Source organism: Chiloscyllium plagiosum, chromosome 12 (assembly GCF_004010195.1).
Source record: "Chiloscyllium plagiosum isolate BGI_BamShark_2017 chromosome 12, ASM401019v2, whole genome shotgun sequence".
Lineage (NCBI taxonomy): Eukaryota > Metazoa > Chordata > Chondrichthyes > Orectolobiformes > Hemiscylliidae > Chiloscyllium > Chiloscyllium plagiosum.
In genome coordinates, this window is record NC_057721.1 from 76,724,691 (window position 1) to 76,739,551 (window position 14,861).

Here is a 14,861-nt window from a genome sequence, read left to right on the forward strand (position 1 = left end):
TCGTCATTAATGGAGATGGAGAGGTCCAGGAAGAGGAGGGAGGCGTCAGAGATGGTCCAGGTAAATTTAAGGTCAGGGTGGAATGTGTTGGTGAAGTTGATGAATTGTTCAATCTCCTCGCGGGAGCACGAGGTGGCACCAATGCAGTCATCAATGTAGCGGAGGAAGAGGTGGGGAGTGGTGCCAGTATAATTAGGGAAGATCAACTGCTCTACGTAGCCAACAAAGAGACAGGCATAGCTGGGGCCCATACATGTGTCCTGCCTAGTCTAATAGCCTGTATCTCAGTATTCTCCTCCACAACATTGTCTATTTCTAGTGTAAATACTGACAAAAAATATTCATTTAGCGCCTCTTTAGTCTCCTCTGACTACACACAACTTCCCACTACTGTCCTTGACTGGCACTAATCTTACTGTAGTCATTCTTTTATCCCTGACATATGGATAGAAAACTTTGGGTTCTTCTTGCTCTTTAGATTAGATTAGAGTCCCTACAGTATGGAAACAGGCCCTTCAGCTCAACAAGTCCATACCGACTCTCTAAAGAGTAACCCAACCAGACCCATTCCTCTACCCTATAATTGACCCTGACTAATGCACTTGTCCTATGGGCAATTTAGCCTGGCCAATTCACCTGACCTGCACATCTTTGGATTGCACATCTTACCTGCCAAAGACTTCTCGTGTCCCCGCCTGGCTCTTCTTTGCTCTCTCTTTAGGTCCTTCCTGGCTAACTTGTAACTCTCAAGCGCCCTAACTGAGCCTTCACCTCTCATCCTCACATAAGCCTCCTTCTTTCTCTTGACAAGTGATTCAACTTCTTTAGTAAACCACAGTTCCCTCACTCAACCATTTACTCCCTGAAATATTTTCACTCTCACTGGTCTTGAGCACTGAAGAATTGTTTTGAGTATGTCACACTCCCTGCACTGCATACTGCCTCATACCTTACTGATCGTCACTCTCTTCCTGTCTGCCTGCACACTTTTACGTGTGGGCTTATCACCTCCATAAATATGTATTCCAGAAAATATACAGCAACCTGTATCTGGCCAGGGTATCATAAGAAATTAGAATAGGTGTAGACCTTATCTTTTGTTTCACTATTCAATATGATCTTGGATTTCAGCTTCAGGTTTCAGAACCTACCCATATGCCTCATTTCCCTGAGGGGTCGAAAATCTTTCCATCCCAGCCTTAATATATTCAACATTGGAGACACCATTGGATTCCCCTTTGTAAACCTTGCTTCGTGGTTTGTCAAACTGTTGTAAATAATTAATGAAACACAATTTTGCTCTCACAAAGCCAAGTTGGCCCTTTCTGATCTGATTACAGTACAGTTATGATTTTTTAACTATCCTGCCATAACCTTACAAATAATAAGTTCCGGCCAGTAGGCTATGATGGATGTCAACAGCCTTCTGCTTTCTGTCTCACTCCTTTTGTGAAAAGAATTGTAGCAATTATTATTTCCAATATGCTGGGTCTCTTCCTAACCTAAACAATTTGTAAAGTAACAATACATTCAGCAACTTAAGATTCTTGGATTCAGGTCATCTGGTTTTGCAAATGTATTAGTTAGTTCAGTCCAATAGTTTCTAAATACCATTTCCCTGATGCCAATGATTACTTTACATCCCTTCCTCCGTTTCATCTCTTAATTTCCAAATCTTCCAAAGAGATGACAGATACAGAGCACCTGTTTAATGCTTCCACCATTTCCTTCTTTCCATTATCAATTCCCCAGACTCATTTTCTAGAAGCTTATGCCCGAAACGTCGATTCTCCTGTTCCTTGGATGCTGCCTGACCTGCTGCGCTTTTCCAGCAACACATTTTCAGCTCATTTTCTAGAAGACTAACATTCACTCTTTTCCCAATGTAAATGCTTAAAAAGCTTATATAATTCCACAATATATATTCATTACTCTACAGTATATATTCTGCACAGGCATTGTTTTATAGTGTTGATCCTCCACAGATCACTATATTAATAGAGTGATAGAGTCATACAGCGTAGAAACAGATCCTTTGGTCCAACCAGTCCATGCTGACCATAATTCCAAACTAAACCATCTGCCTGCGCATCCCCATATCCCTCCAAACATTTCTCATTCATATACTTATTCAAATGTCTTTTAAACATTGTAAATATAGCCACATCCACCACTTCTTCTGGAAGTTTACAACACATATGAACCACTCTCTGTGTAAAAATGTTGTCCCTCATTTTGTATTCTATATTGTATATCCCCAGTATGTCCATTGGTGCTTTGTGTGTAAACTCTAGTCTGCTTTTTAAAGCATACACTAGCTCAATCTCCTCAGAGACTGTCCTTTATTTACCCAACCGTTTTACAATACATACCCTGCATATCCCATGCTTTCTCAGCATGTTAGTTCTCTATCCCGCTACTTCACAGTGTGGTTTGTCACAAATGCAATAAAGAGGGGCATAGACTTCAAATAAACAGATATCACTTCAAATAACACTTCACTAGTGTATCAATTCAGACCTTTCTCTTGTGGCATTACAGAAAGCAGGGGAGCGAGTGTTCAAGATGGTTCAGTGTGCATGTGTGAAGTGAGGAGAATACAAAAGCAAACAAACATAAATGATTCTTTAATGAATAAGCCATGGGGTATCATATTGTCAATTTTAGTTTGTGCATTTCCTGAATCCACATATTTTACGAAGACCTTGGCATGGGTTTATATTCAGTGCAGAGCAGTTGTGGTTCACCTGGAGGATGACCTGAGCTCTCTGAGAGGTCTCACGATCACTGATTGTGAGGACTTTACCTCAATCCTGCAGGTTATTGAAATGCAAAAGGGCCAACAACAAATTTGTGAATTTCTTTCTCACTTTCCTTGAAAGCTTTAATTTGTTAGTCATCAAAATATTAGAAACAGGAAACTAATTAATCTGCTTGGATAAAGGGTTGAATGTTCCTTGTGACAGGAAATGGAACTGACAATATAGTAAGGATGTAGCTTTGGATCGGAGATCTCCCAATATCATCCTGGGTCCTGGCATTTTACCCACACTGAGAGGCAAAGCCAAGTACCTCAAGACCAATTGGCCCACTTCAGGGCCTGATTAAGGACCATGTGCTGTCATGGGAGGACATATTGCTGTACGGGGGAGCTAACTGCTGTGTCTCAGCAGATTACCACTGTAGCCACACAATTCCCAAAGTGGATGTTCTGGAAAAATGCCATTCCCACTCTCTCCTGCTCTCCGCCTGATCACTCAGAGCTGCTTGTCTGGCTTTAGACTCCTGAAGCAAACACACAGCTGAAGAGGCTGCTCAGCTGTCAACCCTTTGATTGTACCACAGTCCTCAATTGGTGGTAGGGGCAAGGTACTGGCACAGGTAGAGGATGGGAAGAAAGCAGAGAGTGGGGTTAAAGGGACCTTTTTCAGGATGGCAACTGATGACTACTGGAATTCTACAAAATTCTGTGTCAGAACAACAACTATTCAGATTATACATTAACAATCTGAAAGAAGGAACTGAGGATGTTTTTGCGATGTTTGCAGATAACAAGGGATGGACAGATAGTGTTGAGGGAGAAGAAGGTTGTAGAAGGAAATTCTGCTGGCCCAGAAAATGAGAAAAGAAACGGCAAATGGAATACAATGTGGGAAAGTGTAAGGTTATGTCTTTTAGCAGGAAGAATTGAGATGTAGACTGCTTTCTAAATGAGGAAATGCTTTGGAAATCAGAAGCACAAAGGGACTTATGGTGTCCTTGTTCAGGATTCTCTTAAGGTTAACATGAGGTCCAGTTGGCAGTTAGAAGAGCAGACATGCACTGCTGAAGCTGTATAAGGCTCTGTTCAGACTACCTTTGGAATATTGTGAGCAGTTTTGGGCCCCATATCTGTGGAAGAATGTGTTGTAGATGGAGGGAAGCCAGGGGAGGTTTGCAGAATGATCCTGGGAATGAATGCTTGTCGTATGAGGAGCAGTTGAGAACTCTGGGTCCATACTTGATGGAGTTTAGATGGATGAGGGGGATCTCATTGAATCTCAAAGGATATTAAAAGGCCTGGATAGACTGGATGTGAAGAAGATGTTCCCACGAATAGGAGAGACCAGGATCCGAGAGCACAGTCTCAGAACTGAGAAGAGCAGGAATGTCTTCTGTCAGAGGGTAGTGAATCTGTGGAACCCATTGCTACAGACGGCTTTGAAGGCCAAGTCATTGTGTGTTTTAAGAGAGAGGTGTTTGATTGGTAAGGGATCAAAGGGTTATAGGAAGAAGACAGGAGAACAGGCGATAATCAAGTGGTGGAGCCCTTAATGGGCTGGATGGACTTGTTCTGCTCCTTTATCTTAAGGTCTTATGGTCTACATGGCTCAGGAAGAAAGACAATTGGGAATGGGTCACAAATGTTTGCCTGATCCATATGCAAGAAGAATAAAGAAGAAGGCAAAATGAAAAAGTTACTGTGTGTACCACAAAGAGGGTATTGGTTAAAACATGGTGGTGAGATAGTATTGAAGTATAATATATCCATAATCATCTTTTCCTCCCTCTCTCTCTTTATAGCTCATGTTGTCCTCACCAATCTGAAGCCCAATTCAACCTATCACTTCAGAGTAGCAGCAGTGAATGGGAAAGGCCAAGGGGAACACAGCCAGATGGAAGCCTTTCAGACTCTCCCAGTCCGTAAGTAGCTGAACCTGTCTGTTTTGCCCATTAATGGGAGGCATGTGACGAATATCCCAAGTCTTTTTCATGTTAATTCATAATCCATGGTAATGCCTTGTTATGAACAGAGAGAAGTTTATGCTGCCAATCTGTCGTAAGCTCTTCTTTCATGACATTCTGCAGTTTACAAATAGCTTTGCAGTCACAACTGTATTGCTCAGATGTGAGTTGTTTATTTCCTCTGAAGGAAGAATGGTAGTTGAAACAGTCACCTGAAGAACTGTGAATAAATCCTCAACCGATTTCATTGGAGCTGTTTGGCCAGTTTTAGCTTTTCCAGGTGCTGATTGGTCAACATTTCTTCCCAAAATCTACTGCCATTGGTGGAAAATCATCTGGGACTGGTATGTAAGGGTTTTAGGATCCTGGAATAACCCTGCAATGATATCACAGAATGCGCCCCAATGGGTATTCATAGCACACTGTGGGTTTAGATCAGAGTGGTGCTGGAAAAGCACAGCAGGTCAGGCAGCATCCGAGGAGCAGGAAAATCAATGTTTCGGGCAAAAGCCCTACATCAGGAATTCCTGATGAAGGGCTTTTGCCCGAAACGTCGATTTTCCTGCTCCTCGGATGCTGCCTGACCTGCTGTGCTTTTCCAGCACCACTCTGATCTAAACTCTGCTTTCCAGCATCTGCAGTCCTCACTTTTGCACAGCACACTGTGAGCAGAGCTAATGTCAGTTGAAGGCAGAGACACCTGTCAAGTGTAGTCTCTTGATGGTATAAAGGTAAGTTTGGATGCTGAGATATCTCAGATCACAACATTTGGTAATATTTAGCATTAATGTACAGTAAACAGAATTCTGAAGAAGCCAAAACTTAAAGACAAGTCATGACGTTGCCTTCTCATGGTTTTATGTTAGCTAAGGTACCAGAATGGTCACACTCAAGACTGAGAGCTGGGTGTAACCAGATTTCACCCTCCCTCTGATGAATCGAATGGCAGCATTGGAAAGTGAGCTCTTCAATATTGAGAATCCAGTTCCAAAGAAGGGTCGCAGGTCCCGAAACACTAACTCGGCTTCTCTCTCCACAGATGCAGCCAGAAATGCTGAGTTTCTCCAGCACTTTTTTGTATTGGTTGTTGAAAAGTGAGTTTCTGTTTGCCCTGAGCAGAACCACTGGGAGTCATACCGGGGAGTCCGTAAGGATTGAATTTGTGAGGGAAACTGGTTGTTTTGTTTTGGAGGATCGCTAATCCAAAGCATCATTTTTACATGTGGGCACCAATTGAAGTTCTATCCTGTGGCACCTTCCCCTCTGAAATTTCACCGAGGTTTCTAATGATAGTTTCACTATCTAAACATTAATGCTCTCATCCAAAACTTCTGCAAGTTTAGGTTTCCTGCTGTCAGCTCACTCCTTCTGTGTAATCACTCACTCAGCAACTTGATCAAAACAAAAATAACACATATTTCACCCAGATCAATTAATCTGTGGAATGTTCTGCTGTCTGGGGTAAATCCGGTCAACATGATTAACATTGAAATCAATATCACTAGATGCTACATAATGCACGGCTAATGACATCCAAGCAATCAGACTGGAATGCACTGGGAAATGAATGAGAAACAGTTTGTCCTTTGTTATTGTATTAGATAATGGAATACAACCCTGGCAGTTGTCAAATTTATCTTGGACTTTCTGCAGTGTAGCAACTGAACAATTCTGTGTGTTGACAGGAAATGGGAAAGTATTCAGTGTGCATGACCTCTGTACAATAGGAGTGATGGAGAGAAAGAGAGGGATTTGCTTTGATACAGAACATGTTATTACATCCCAAAGCTCTTTACAACACAGTGAAGTAGTTTTGAAGTGTTGTCTCTTTTGTAATGTTATAAACGCCACTGTCAATTTATTAACAACCTGTTAACAATCCAATGGTCAGATTGTTAAGTTTTTTTTCTGCTATATTGCTTGAGGGATAAATATTGATCCTGAGGAAGATTCCCCTATGCATCCCCAGAGTTGGGCATTTCCATCCATCCGAGAGAAAGACCTCTTGTCAGAAATCCAGCATCTCTGGCAGTGTTGCCTTCCCTCAGTACCTCTGTGGAGTCTCAACCCAAATTATGTGTCCCAGTCACTATGGTAGGTCTTAGCCCTTTTGTTGCCAGATGGACAACGATTTGAAATGAGAAGAATCCAGCTTATTAACATCATTTGCAATGAGTGTGAATGGAAAGGAGTAAGTTTTAAATTCAGGATAGTGAGTGGTTTTGCAGTCCATTGAACAGCAAGCTACTTTGAGCTATTGGCTTTTTAAAGATACCTGAACGAAATAATTGTGATTTACTGAATTTTTAAGACTTTTTTTTTAAAGATATAAATTTGCTACATTTGTAGCTATTCTCTGATCTGATCGACCTGTTAGCTAATGTCAAATAATTACGTCCACGCTTGCAGAAATCAACACTGGCACCTGCTTTACTCACATACAACCAGATAGACAAAGAGACAAAGGTATAGAGAGACTGAGATATGGAGTCAAACAGAGAGAGAGAGAGAGACTGAGATAATAAGCCAAAGAGTTTAAGAGACAGAAAATTGGAGACAGAGAAATGGAGTAAGAGAGATATACAGAGAGACTAAGATATGGGGTAGAGATTGAGAGATGGACCAGAGTGACTGAGATTAAGAAATGGAGCCAGAGTGACTGAGATTGAGAAATGGAGCCAAAGAGACCAAGAGATGAAGCCAGAAAGGTTGTGAGATGGAGCCAGAGAGATTGAGAGGCTGAGACATGAACCCAAAACAGACTGATAAGCTATGAGTCATTAACCAGAGTGAGAGACTGAACCACAGCGCTGAGAGAGAGAGAGAGAACCATAGAAAGAGAGAGAGATATATATAGAGAGAGAGAGCGATATATATATATATATAGAGAGAGAGAGAGAGAGACTGAGCCATGAAGCTGAGAGAGGAAATGATTAAGGCACAGCTTCAGGGAGACTGAGACACTCAGGCATGCAGCCAGAGAGATGGAGAATTCAAGACATGGAATTAGAGAAATAATAACAAACAGTTGAGAGTCTGGGTCGTAGAGTTGTATTTATCTGCTATCGATTGAATTCCATTGCCGGGGTTGAAAGCAGATCAAATATTGCTACAGCAGGCACTGGGACCCTTTCCAGCAGTGGCCACAACTGGGAGCCACCACATCATTAACATTGTGGTGGGGACTCACACCTCCCCCCCCATACTGCCACCCCAGGACGAAGGCCATTCTCGAAGAACAGACCAACCTCAATGGGCCAGGAAATTTAAGTGCATAGAGAAGGACAGTAATGACGATGGAGAGATTGAAAGACAGAACCAGAGAGATGAAGACATTGGAACCAACAACCAGAGAGATCAAGAGATGGCAGCTGAGAAGTACAGAGGAACACAACACAAGGAGGCCTGTTGAGAGCTAGAGGAAAAAACAAAGACAACAAACACAAATTGACAGGAAAGATCCATGCCCAGCTGGAGCTGATATTCACCGGAAGAGGGATCAATATCGACTTGAGGGTCAAAGGCCTTCACTCTTTGTGATTCTTGTCCCTTGGGACAATTTGCCTCACAACAGCCCCTACTCTGAGAGAGACTGTAATTCAACATAAGAGTTGCAACCAAAACTTGGAGAAAAACATAATCCTCTCATTGTGTCATCTACAATAATTATATAGTGATTGTTGCTTAATAGCAGTAATCTGAATATGAGTATAATGACTGCATATAATATCCGAGATGAAATTATAATCATTTAGAGGTTCATTCAGTTAACACCAGAATTAACATTTAAACAGGGGGGAGGAGATAAGAAGTAAGTTGAAAATGACTATTTCTGTTGTCAGTAGATGACTGATTAAAGCATTCATGTGATATTATTGTTCTCCCACAATTTAAATCCATTTGGAACAGGTATTAATTTACTGTCACTCTTGCTCAGTGGGTACACTCTCTCTTCTGGGTCAGAAGGTTATGTTCTCTAAAGTATGATTCAGGCTGAACTTTATTCCTTCCTGGGAAGTATATGTCACTGACTAGGCCAGCATTTGTTGCCAATTGTGACTTGTCCTCGAGATAATTGTGATGAAGCACCTTCACGTATTGTTGCAGACCAAGATGGGTAAATGTACCCACAATGGTACAAGGAAGGGCCGTGCCGGAATTGGGCTCAGTGATGGGGAAGGAATGACAGTATCGTTCCAAGTCAGGTTGGTGTTTGGTTTGTCCTACTAGAGATACTGTAGAGATTGTGGGTTTGAAAGGTGTTTTCGAAGGATTCTCAATGCGATAGGACTGCAGCCTGTCCCTGAAAAAGAGGAGCTGATGGATGCTTGACTGCAGCCAAGTTGGCCAGAACTGGCTGGGATTTTCCAGTGAAATGTGTATGTGTGACAGAATGAGAGATTGTGAGAGTGTGTGAGACTGTGTGTGTGTGTGTATGTGAGTGCGAGACTTTGTGGGTGTGTGTGTGTGTTTGTGTGTGAGTGTATGCAGATGTGGACGTATGTGTCTTTGTGTGAATTTGTGAGTCTATGTGGCTGTGTGTGTGTGTATTAGTTTGTGTGTGTGTCTGTGTCTGTGTGTATGTGTATGTGTCTGTGTGGGGGTGTCTGTGTCTGTGAGAGTATATCTGTGTCTGTGTATGTATGCGTGTTGTCTATGTGAAGGGAGGCTGGTTGGGCTATCTGTTAAAGGGCACTATCACCTCATAGGGGTTGAAAAGATGCACCCAATGAACACATGGGAGCTCAAAAGAGGTTGCCACCAGTAGCCCAGGAGATAAACCTGTCAAGCTATCTGCCTGGCATGGATCTTCCCTTGCTTTGGGTAAAATAACAGCAGAGATGGGCAGTGGACTTCACAATTGGCCACTTAAAATGCTCAAAACAAGCAGACAATCCAACATCTCCACACCTTCCCCATAAAACAGGAGACAGGGTGGTGATGGGAGTGGCCAGTTGACAGGCCATGGTTTGTATTTTCAGAACATCTTCAAATCCACCAGTGGGAGACCATAAATTACTACCTCAGATAATACAGCTCACTGTCTTCACTGCCAACAGTCTGGTCATTATCACAGTGCTGGTGGTGGAACCTTATGTACAATTTGCCTGTCATGTTATGATTACATTTCACAAAGTATTTCATTAATTGTGAAATGCTTTGGGACATCTTGTGGTGTTTTTTGGACTGAAAACAGCTCCAACACAAAGGGCCTTAGGGGGATTTGTGCACGAAAGATAGAAAGCTAGCTCACAGAAGCAGCAGGGAATCAGGAAGGCGAATGGAATGTTGTCCCTTATTTCAAGTTGGAGTACAAGAATAGGGAGGTCTTACTGCAACAGTACCAGGTGCTGGTGAGACCACATCTGGACTAGTTTTGGATCCCTTATTTAAAGGAAGATATCACTTCATTAGAGGCAGTTCAGAGAAGGTTCACTAGGATGATCTCTGGAATGGGAGGGATTGTTTATGAGCAAAGGCTAAACAGTTTGGGACTTTATGCACTGGAATTTAGAAGAATGAGAGGTGATCTCATTGAAACGTGTCGGGATCTGAAGAGGCTTGATGGGATAAATGCTGAGAGGATGTTTCCCCTCATAGAACTGTGTACAGTTGAGGGCATAGTCTCGGAATAAAGGGGCACCAATTTAAGACGGAGATGTGGAGGAACATTTTCTCTGACAGAGTTGTGAGTCTTTGGATCTCCTTGCTACAGAGAGCTGTGGGGGCTGAGTCCCCGTGTACATTTAAGGCTGAGATAGATAGATTGTGGATAATTGGGGAATCCATTTAAGGCTGAGATAGATAGATTGTGGATAATTGGGGAATCCATTTAAGGCTGTGATAGATAGTTGTGGAATCTGTTTACAGGGAAAATGCAGAAAAGTGGAGATGAAGGATCGTATTGAATGGTGGAGCTGGCTCGAGGGGCCGAATGTTCCTGTTCCTATTTCTTATGGTCTTATGAGGAGAACAACGTCTTGCTTGGACGAAAGAGATCAAAGAATTTGGGGAGAAAGCAGGAACAGAGCACTGAGTTGGATGCTCTGTTTCTGCGCTGTCTGACTCTGTGATTCATATTGAATGGTGGAGCAGGCTCAAGGGGCTGAATAGTTTACTCTAGTTCCTATTTGCTATGCTTCAATGAGAGAATGAAATGCGCTTTGTAAATGCAAACTCTATTTATTTGGAATTCAAATGGTTACTCTGGTGTAACATATTGAGGAGTGTTGTGTGAACATTAGCTGTTTGTACTATCTTATAGACTGGAGGAAAAGCTCAGAATGAGGAGGGGAGACACTCAGGGGGAGAAGGTTAATGGGGACTCAAGGCTGACAATGGGAAAAGTGGACATCACTGATTGATGTCGACACGTGTGACTTTTCTCCTTGACAGGGGCCAGGCCCACGTGTAACATGAACCACTCAGAGAGCTGCAGTGGCCTGGGGAGACAGAGGTTAGGAGTTGAACTCTTTCTGAGCACAGAGTGTATTGGTGCACAGCTTGCTTGTTTGACAAGAGTCTCTTGTCAGTGCACATTGCACGTCTGCCATCCATCATCTTTCCCTGGGTGCAGATGCTTGTCCTGCAGATGAATTGAATGGAATCAGACCTCCTGCTGGGTTGCTGTCAGTGTTCGTGCTGGGGGACTACACAGGAGGGAGAAGTGATAATCGGATCAAGAATCACCATAAGCTGCTCTCGCATGGCAACATTTAACAAATGAGTCTGTCAACCTTCCGAGAGCTCTGCGCTTCTCTGAGTTCTGCTCTCTTCCGTCTGTAATTAACTGCAATCAGCAAGGGATCGTCAGCATCTCTCCGATGTTTAGAGAGAAAGAAAACAGGCTCATAACTTCAGAGGCACCACTCTGCACCAGGCACAGTCGAACAGGCATCTGACCTACTCTCACTACCTGCTGTGGGTGTTTGAAACGACCAGCAGGTTAATTAATCCACCCGTTTGGCCATGTCAACAGCATCCTTTCCATGACCAACAATTTCCATTGGGTTCTTTAACTCAGAGTCTCTGAGTCTCAGAAGCAGGTTCACTACTCTAGTCTTGAATGGTGAATTACTGTCTGCTTCCAAGCTCCCTGCTGTTGTAAAAGGCCCGATCCTCTTACCTTGGATATAGCCTATTTCAGGAGAAAATAGCCTGAAGGATAAAACTGTGAGATCAGCAATTATGAAAGGTCCAAATACTCCTTCCCTCATTCACTGAGATCCTGACCAAGAGACATTATGCAATAAAGCGAGAAATTGCTGGAAAAACTCAGCAGGTCTGCGCAGAAGGGTTCTGAGTAAGGGTCAGCGGACCTGAAACATTAACTCTGATTTCTCTCCACAGATGCTGCGGAGCATTTCCAGCAATTTCTGTTTTCGTTTCTGATTTGCAGCGGTGCTTACGGTTTTTATGATGACTGTATGCAGTAGTTGACCGGACTATTATTCATTCATATACTTCACTGAATGCTACTTCCCAGGGTATTGTTTTATTTTTCAGGGAATGTGGGTATCACAGCAAGTCCAGTGTTTTGTCACCCATCCCTATTTGTCCTTGAACTGAATGTCTTACTGATCCATTGCAGAGGGAAGTTAAGAGTCATTGCTGTGGGTCTGGAGTCTCATGTAGGCCAGACCTGGTAAGGATGGAAAATTTACTTCCCTGAAGGACATTCGTGGACTGGATAGGTATTTCTTTATGACAAACAACAATATTTTCATGGTTACCACCAGCTTTACATTCCAGATTTGTGAACTGAGTATGATTTTCACTCACTACTCCAATGCCTGGGAGGGTGGGGAGAAGGGAGAGGGTAAGCTTTCTTCATGGTTTGCAAAAGGGATGCCAATCGTCACCTGGAGAAAAAAGGAATTGAGAGGGCAATGGGGAAACAGAGGGCGAGTGGGACTGGCTGTGTTGCTTTTGCAGTGATACGTCAGGTTGAATGGTCTCCTTTTGTGCTGTGACTGTTCTTTGATTCTAAGATTCTATATTCCCTGCTTTCCCTGATCAGGCAAAGTGCCTTGTCACCGATCCCCTATTGTTGATCTTTTTCTGTTGTGAAACTTCAATGCATGCTGCCATCTGTGTTTACTTTGACTCTGGCAAGATTGAGGTGGATTGTTTGAAGCTGCATATTTCGACATAATGAGCATAACAAGAGAGACGGGGGTGCCAGCACTTCCTCTAATGTACCAATATTGTTTGCAACAATCCTGGGAAAGACTGCTACCTGATCACTCCCAGCTTATGTTCTTTCCCCAGTGACCCCCATCTCCCTATTCCCGATCAGTCCATGGGCACTGATGGCTTGGAAGGGGAGGAGTGTCCATGCATACTCACCTACAAAGTGCCCACTCAAGAATAAGGTGTTGACAGTAATTGTCTCTTCAGGGCTGTTACTCACTCATGACTCAATCAATCAGCTGTAATGCTCATAATTAGATGCTATACAGTACCATGAAACCTTAGGATTCTGCCTTGCCCATTTTGTGATTAGATTAGATTACCTACAGTATGGAAACAGGCCCTTCGGCCCATCAAGTTCACGCCAATCCTCTGAAGGGTAACCCACCCAGACCCATTCCCCTACCCTATATTTACCCCTGACTAATGTACCTTACACTATGGGCAATTGAGCATGGCCAATTCACCTAACCTGCACGTCAGAGTACTGTGAAAGACACATGACCCCAATGAGGCCATTCAGCCCCCCACCCCTCACACTCTGCTGAACTGTTCAGTTAGATCTGAAAGGTCTGCCAGACCTGTTGAGATTTTCTGCAATATCTGTTGCTGTTTCTGATTTCCAGCCTCCACAGTATTTGGGGGATTTTTGGTTTTAGGGTTCCCTTTCCCTTGCTTCCCTTCCTTCCACTGTTCTTCTTGCAGGCTTTAGCTGTGGCTCAGTGGCTAGCACGTGGGATTTGAATTTACAACTTCCTGGAGCTATGTCCCATGCCACAATTATTTTGCAATAACCAACCAACTCAGGAACAAGAGCACGTGCTCGCCACTAAGCCACAGCTAAAGCCTGCACTTGAGCACAATATCTGGGCAGCTACTGCTGACAAAGTGCTTCGCTGTTGGCAATGCGGTCTTTTGGGACGAGATGCTTAACTAAGTCTCTGCCTGTCCTCTTAGTAGACACAAATGATCATTTGTCCTCAAAGAATTGCTGGGGAGTTGCCCCCATTGCCCTCAATCAGCACCTCACAGGTTGTAATCTTGTCGTTACTTCATCATTGTTTATGGGAGCTTGCTGTGCACATTATTGATGACCAAGTTTGCTGCTTGACAACTGTGAATATTGCAGTAAAAAGTGTAAAAATCTTTGGAACACCCTTGGGTTCTGAAAAGTATGATACATTTACAGAAAACGAAACTATAAATCATTCAGAGAGATTGCAATCCTTTTCAATGTTAGTAATATTTTCTATTTTCATGCCTTAATGTTAGATGCTGACTGACTCAATTATTCATATCTAAACATATGGATAATTTAGTGAATCACAAACACTGAAGGTCATATTCCATGCTGAAAATACAGCAGCAACTGTGTTTGTGCACACGTGACTTTTTTTTGTTATTGCCAATCTGTTTTTAATCAACACACAAAGCCTTTACTGTGCGCACCCCTGTGGTCTCCATTGTTGCAGCATTGAAAACCCATCAGTGCTGCTGAAATCCCTATGAACTACTCGGAGATACAGATGAAGCTCTCGCGGAGAGAGGTCTGGAATGTCACCATGGCAACCTGATCAGTTTAGCCTCTCAAGGTCGTTCTCTCGAAGCAAGTGTTAGCTCCTGATCGTTGCAAGGCACCAGTGCACACTCACCAGCCTGTCTTACGTTCGTACAGGAGATGACAAAAGAAGACACCCACTTAACGTGCCCTGTTGCTGCAGTGGAGAGTGAGGGTCAGAACTTGTGAAGCAGGCATTTGCATATGAATGAATGAGCAGGACCATTTCCTAACTCTGCCCTTTCACTTCGCACCCTTGTTCCTCTCACAACTTTTCCATCAGGGCTTTGTTTAGGGTTGGCCATTTATGGTTAAGAACTGGTTGCACTAAAATCTGGATTTTGCTCTCCCAAAATCCTGTGTGCTTGACAATTGACTATAGGAC

General features: G+C 43.1%; 1 protein-coding gene across 3 annotated transcripts in view; it reads left to right on the forward strand.

Moving 5' to 3' along the window:
- LOC122555418 (neural cell adhesion molecule 2-like) overlaps nucleotides 1-14,861 on the forward strand; it is a 1,561,904-nt gene that overhangs the window by 1,326,799 nt on the left and 220,244 nt on the right. For all 3 annotated transcript variants that reach the window (XM_043701408.1, XM_043701406.1, XM_043701407.1), the window contains one exon: nucleotides 4,564-4,683. In XM_043701408.1, the coding sequence (XP_043557343.1) occupies nucleotides 4,564-4,683 (120 nt within the window). The remainder of the gene's footprint in view (nucleotides 1-4,563; nucleotides 4,684-14,861) is intronic.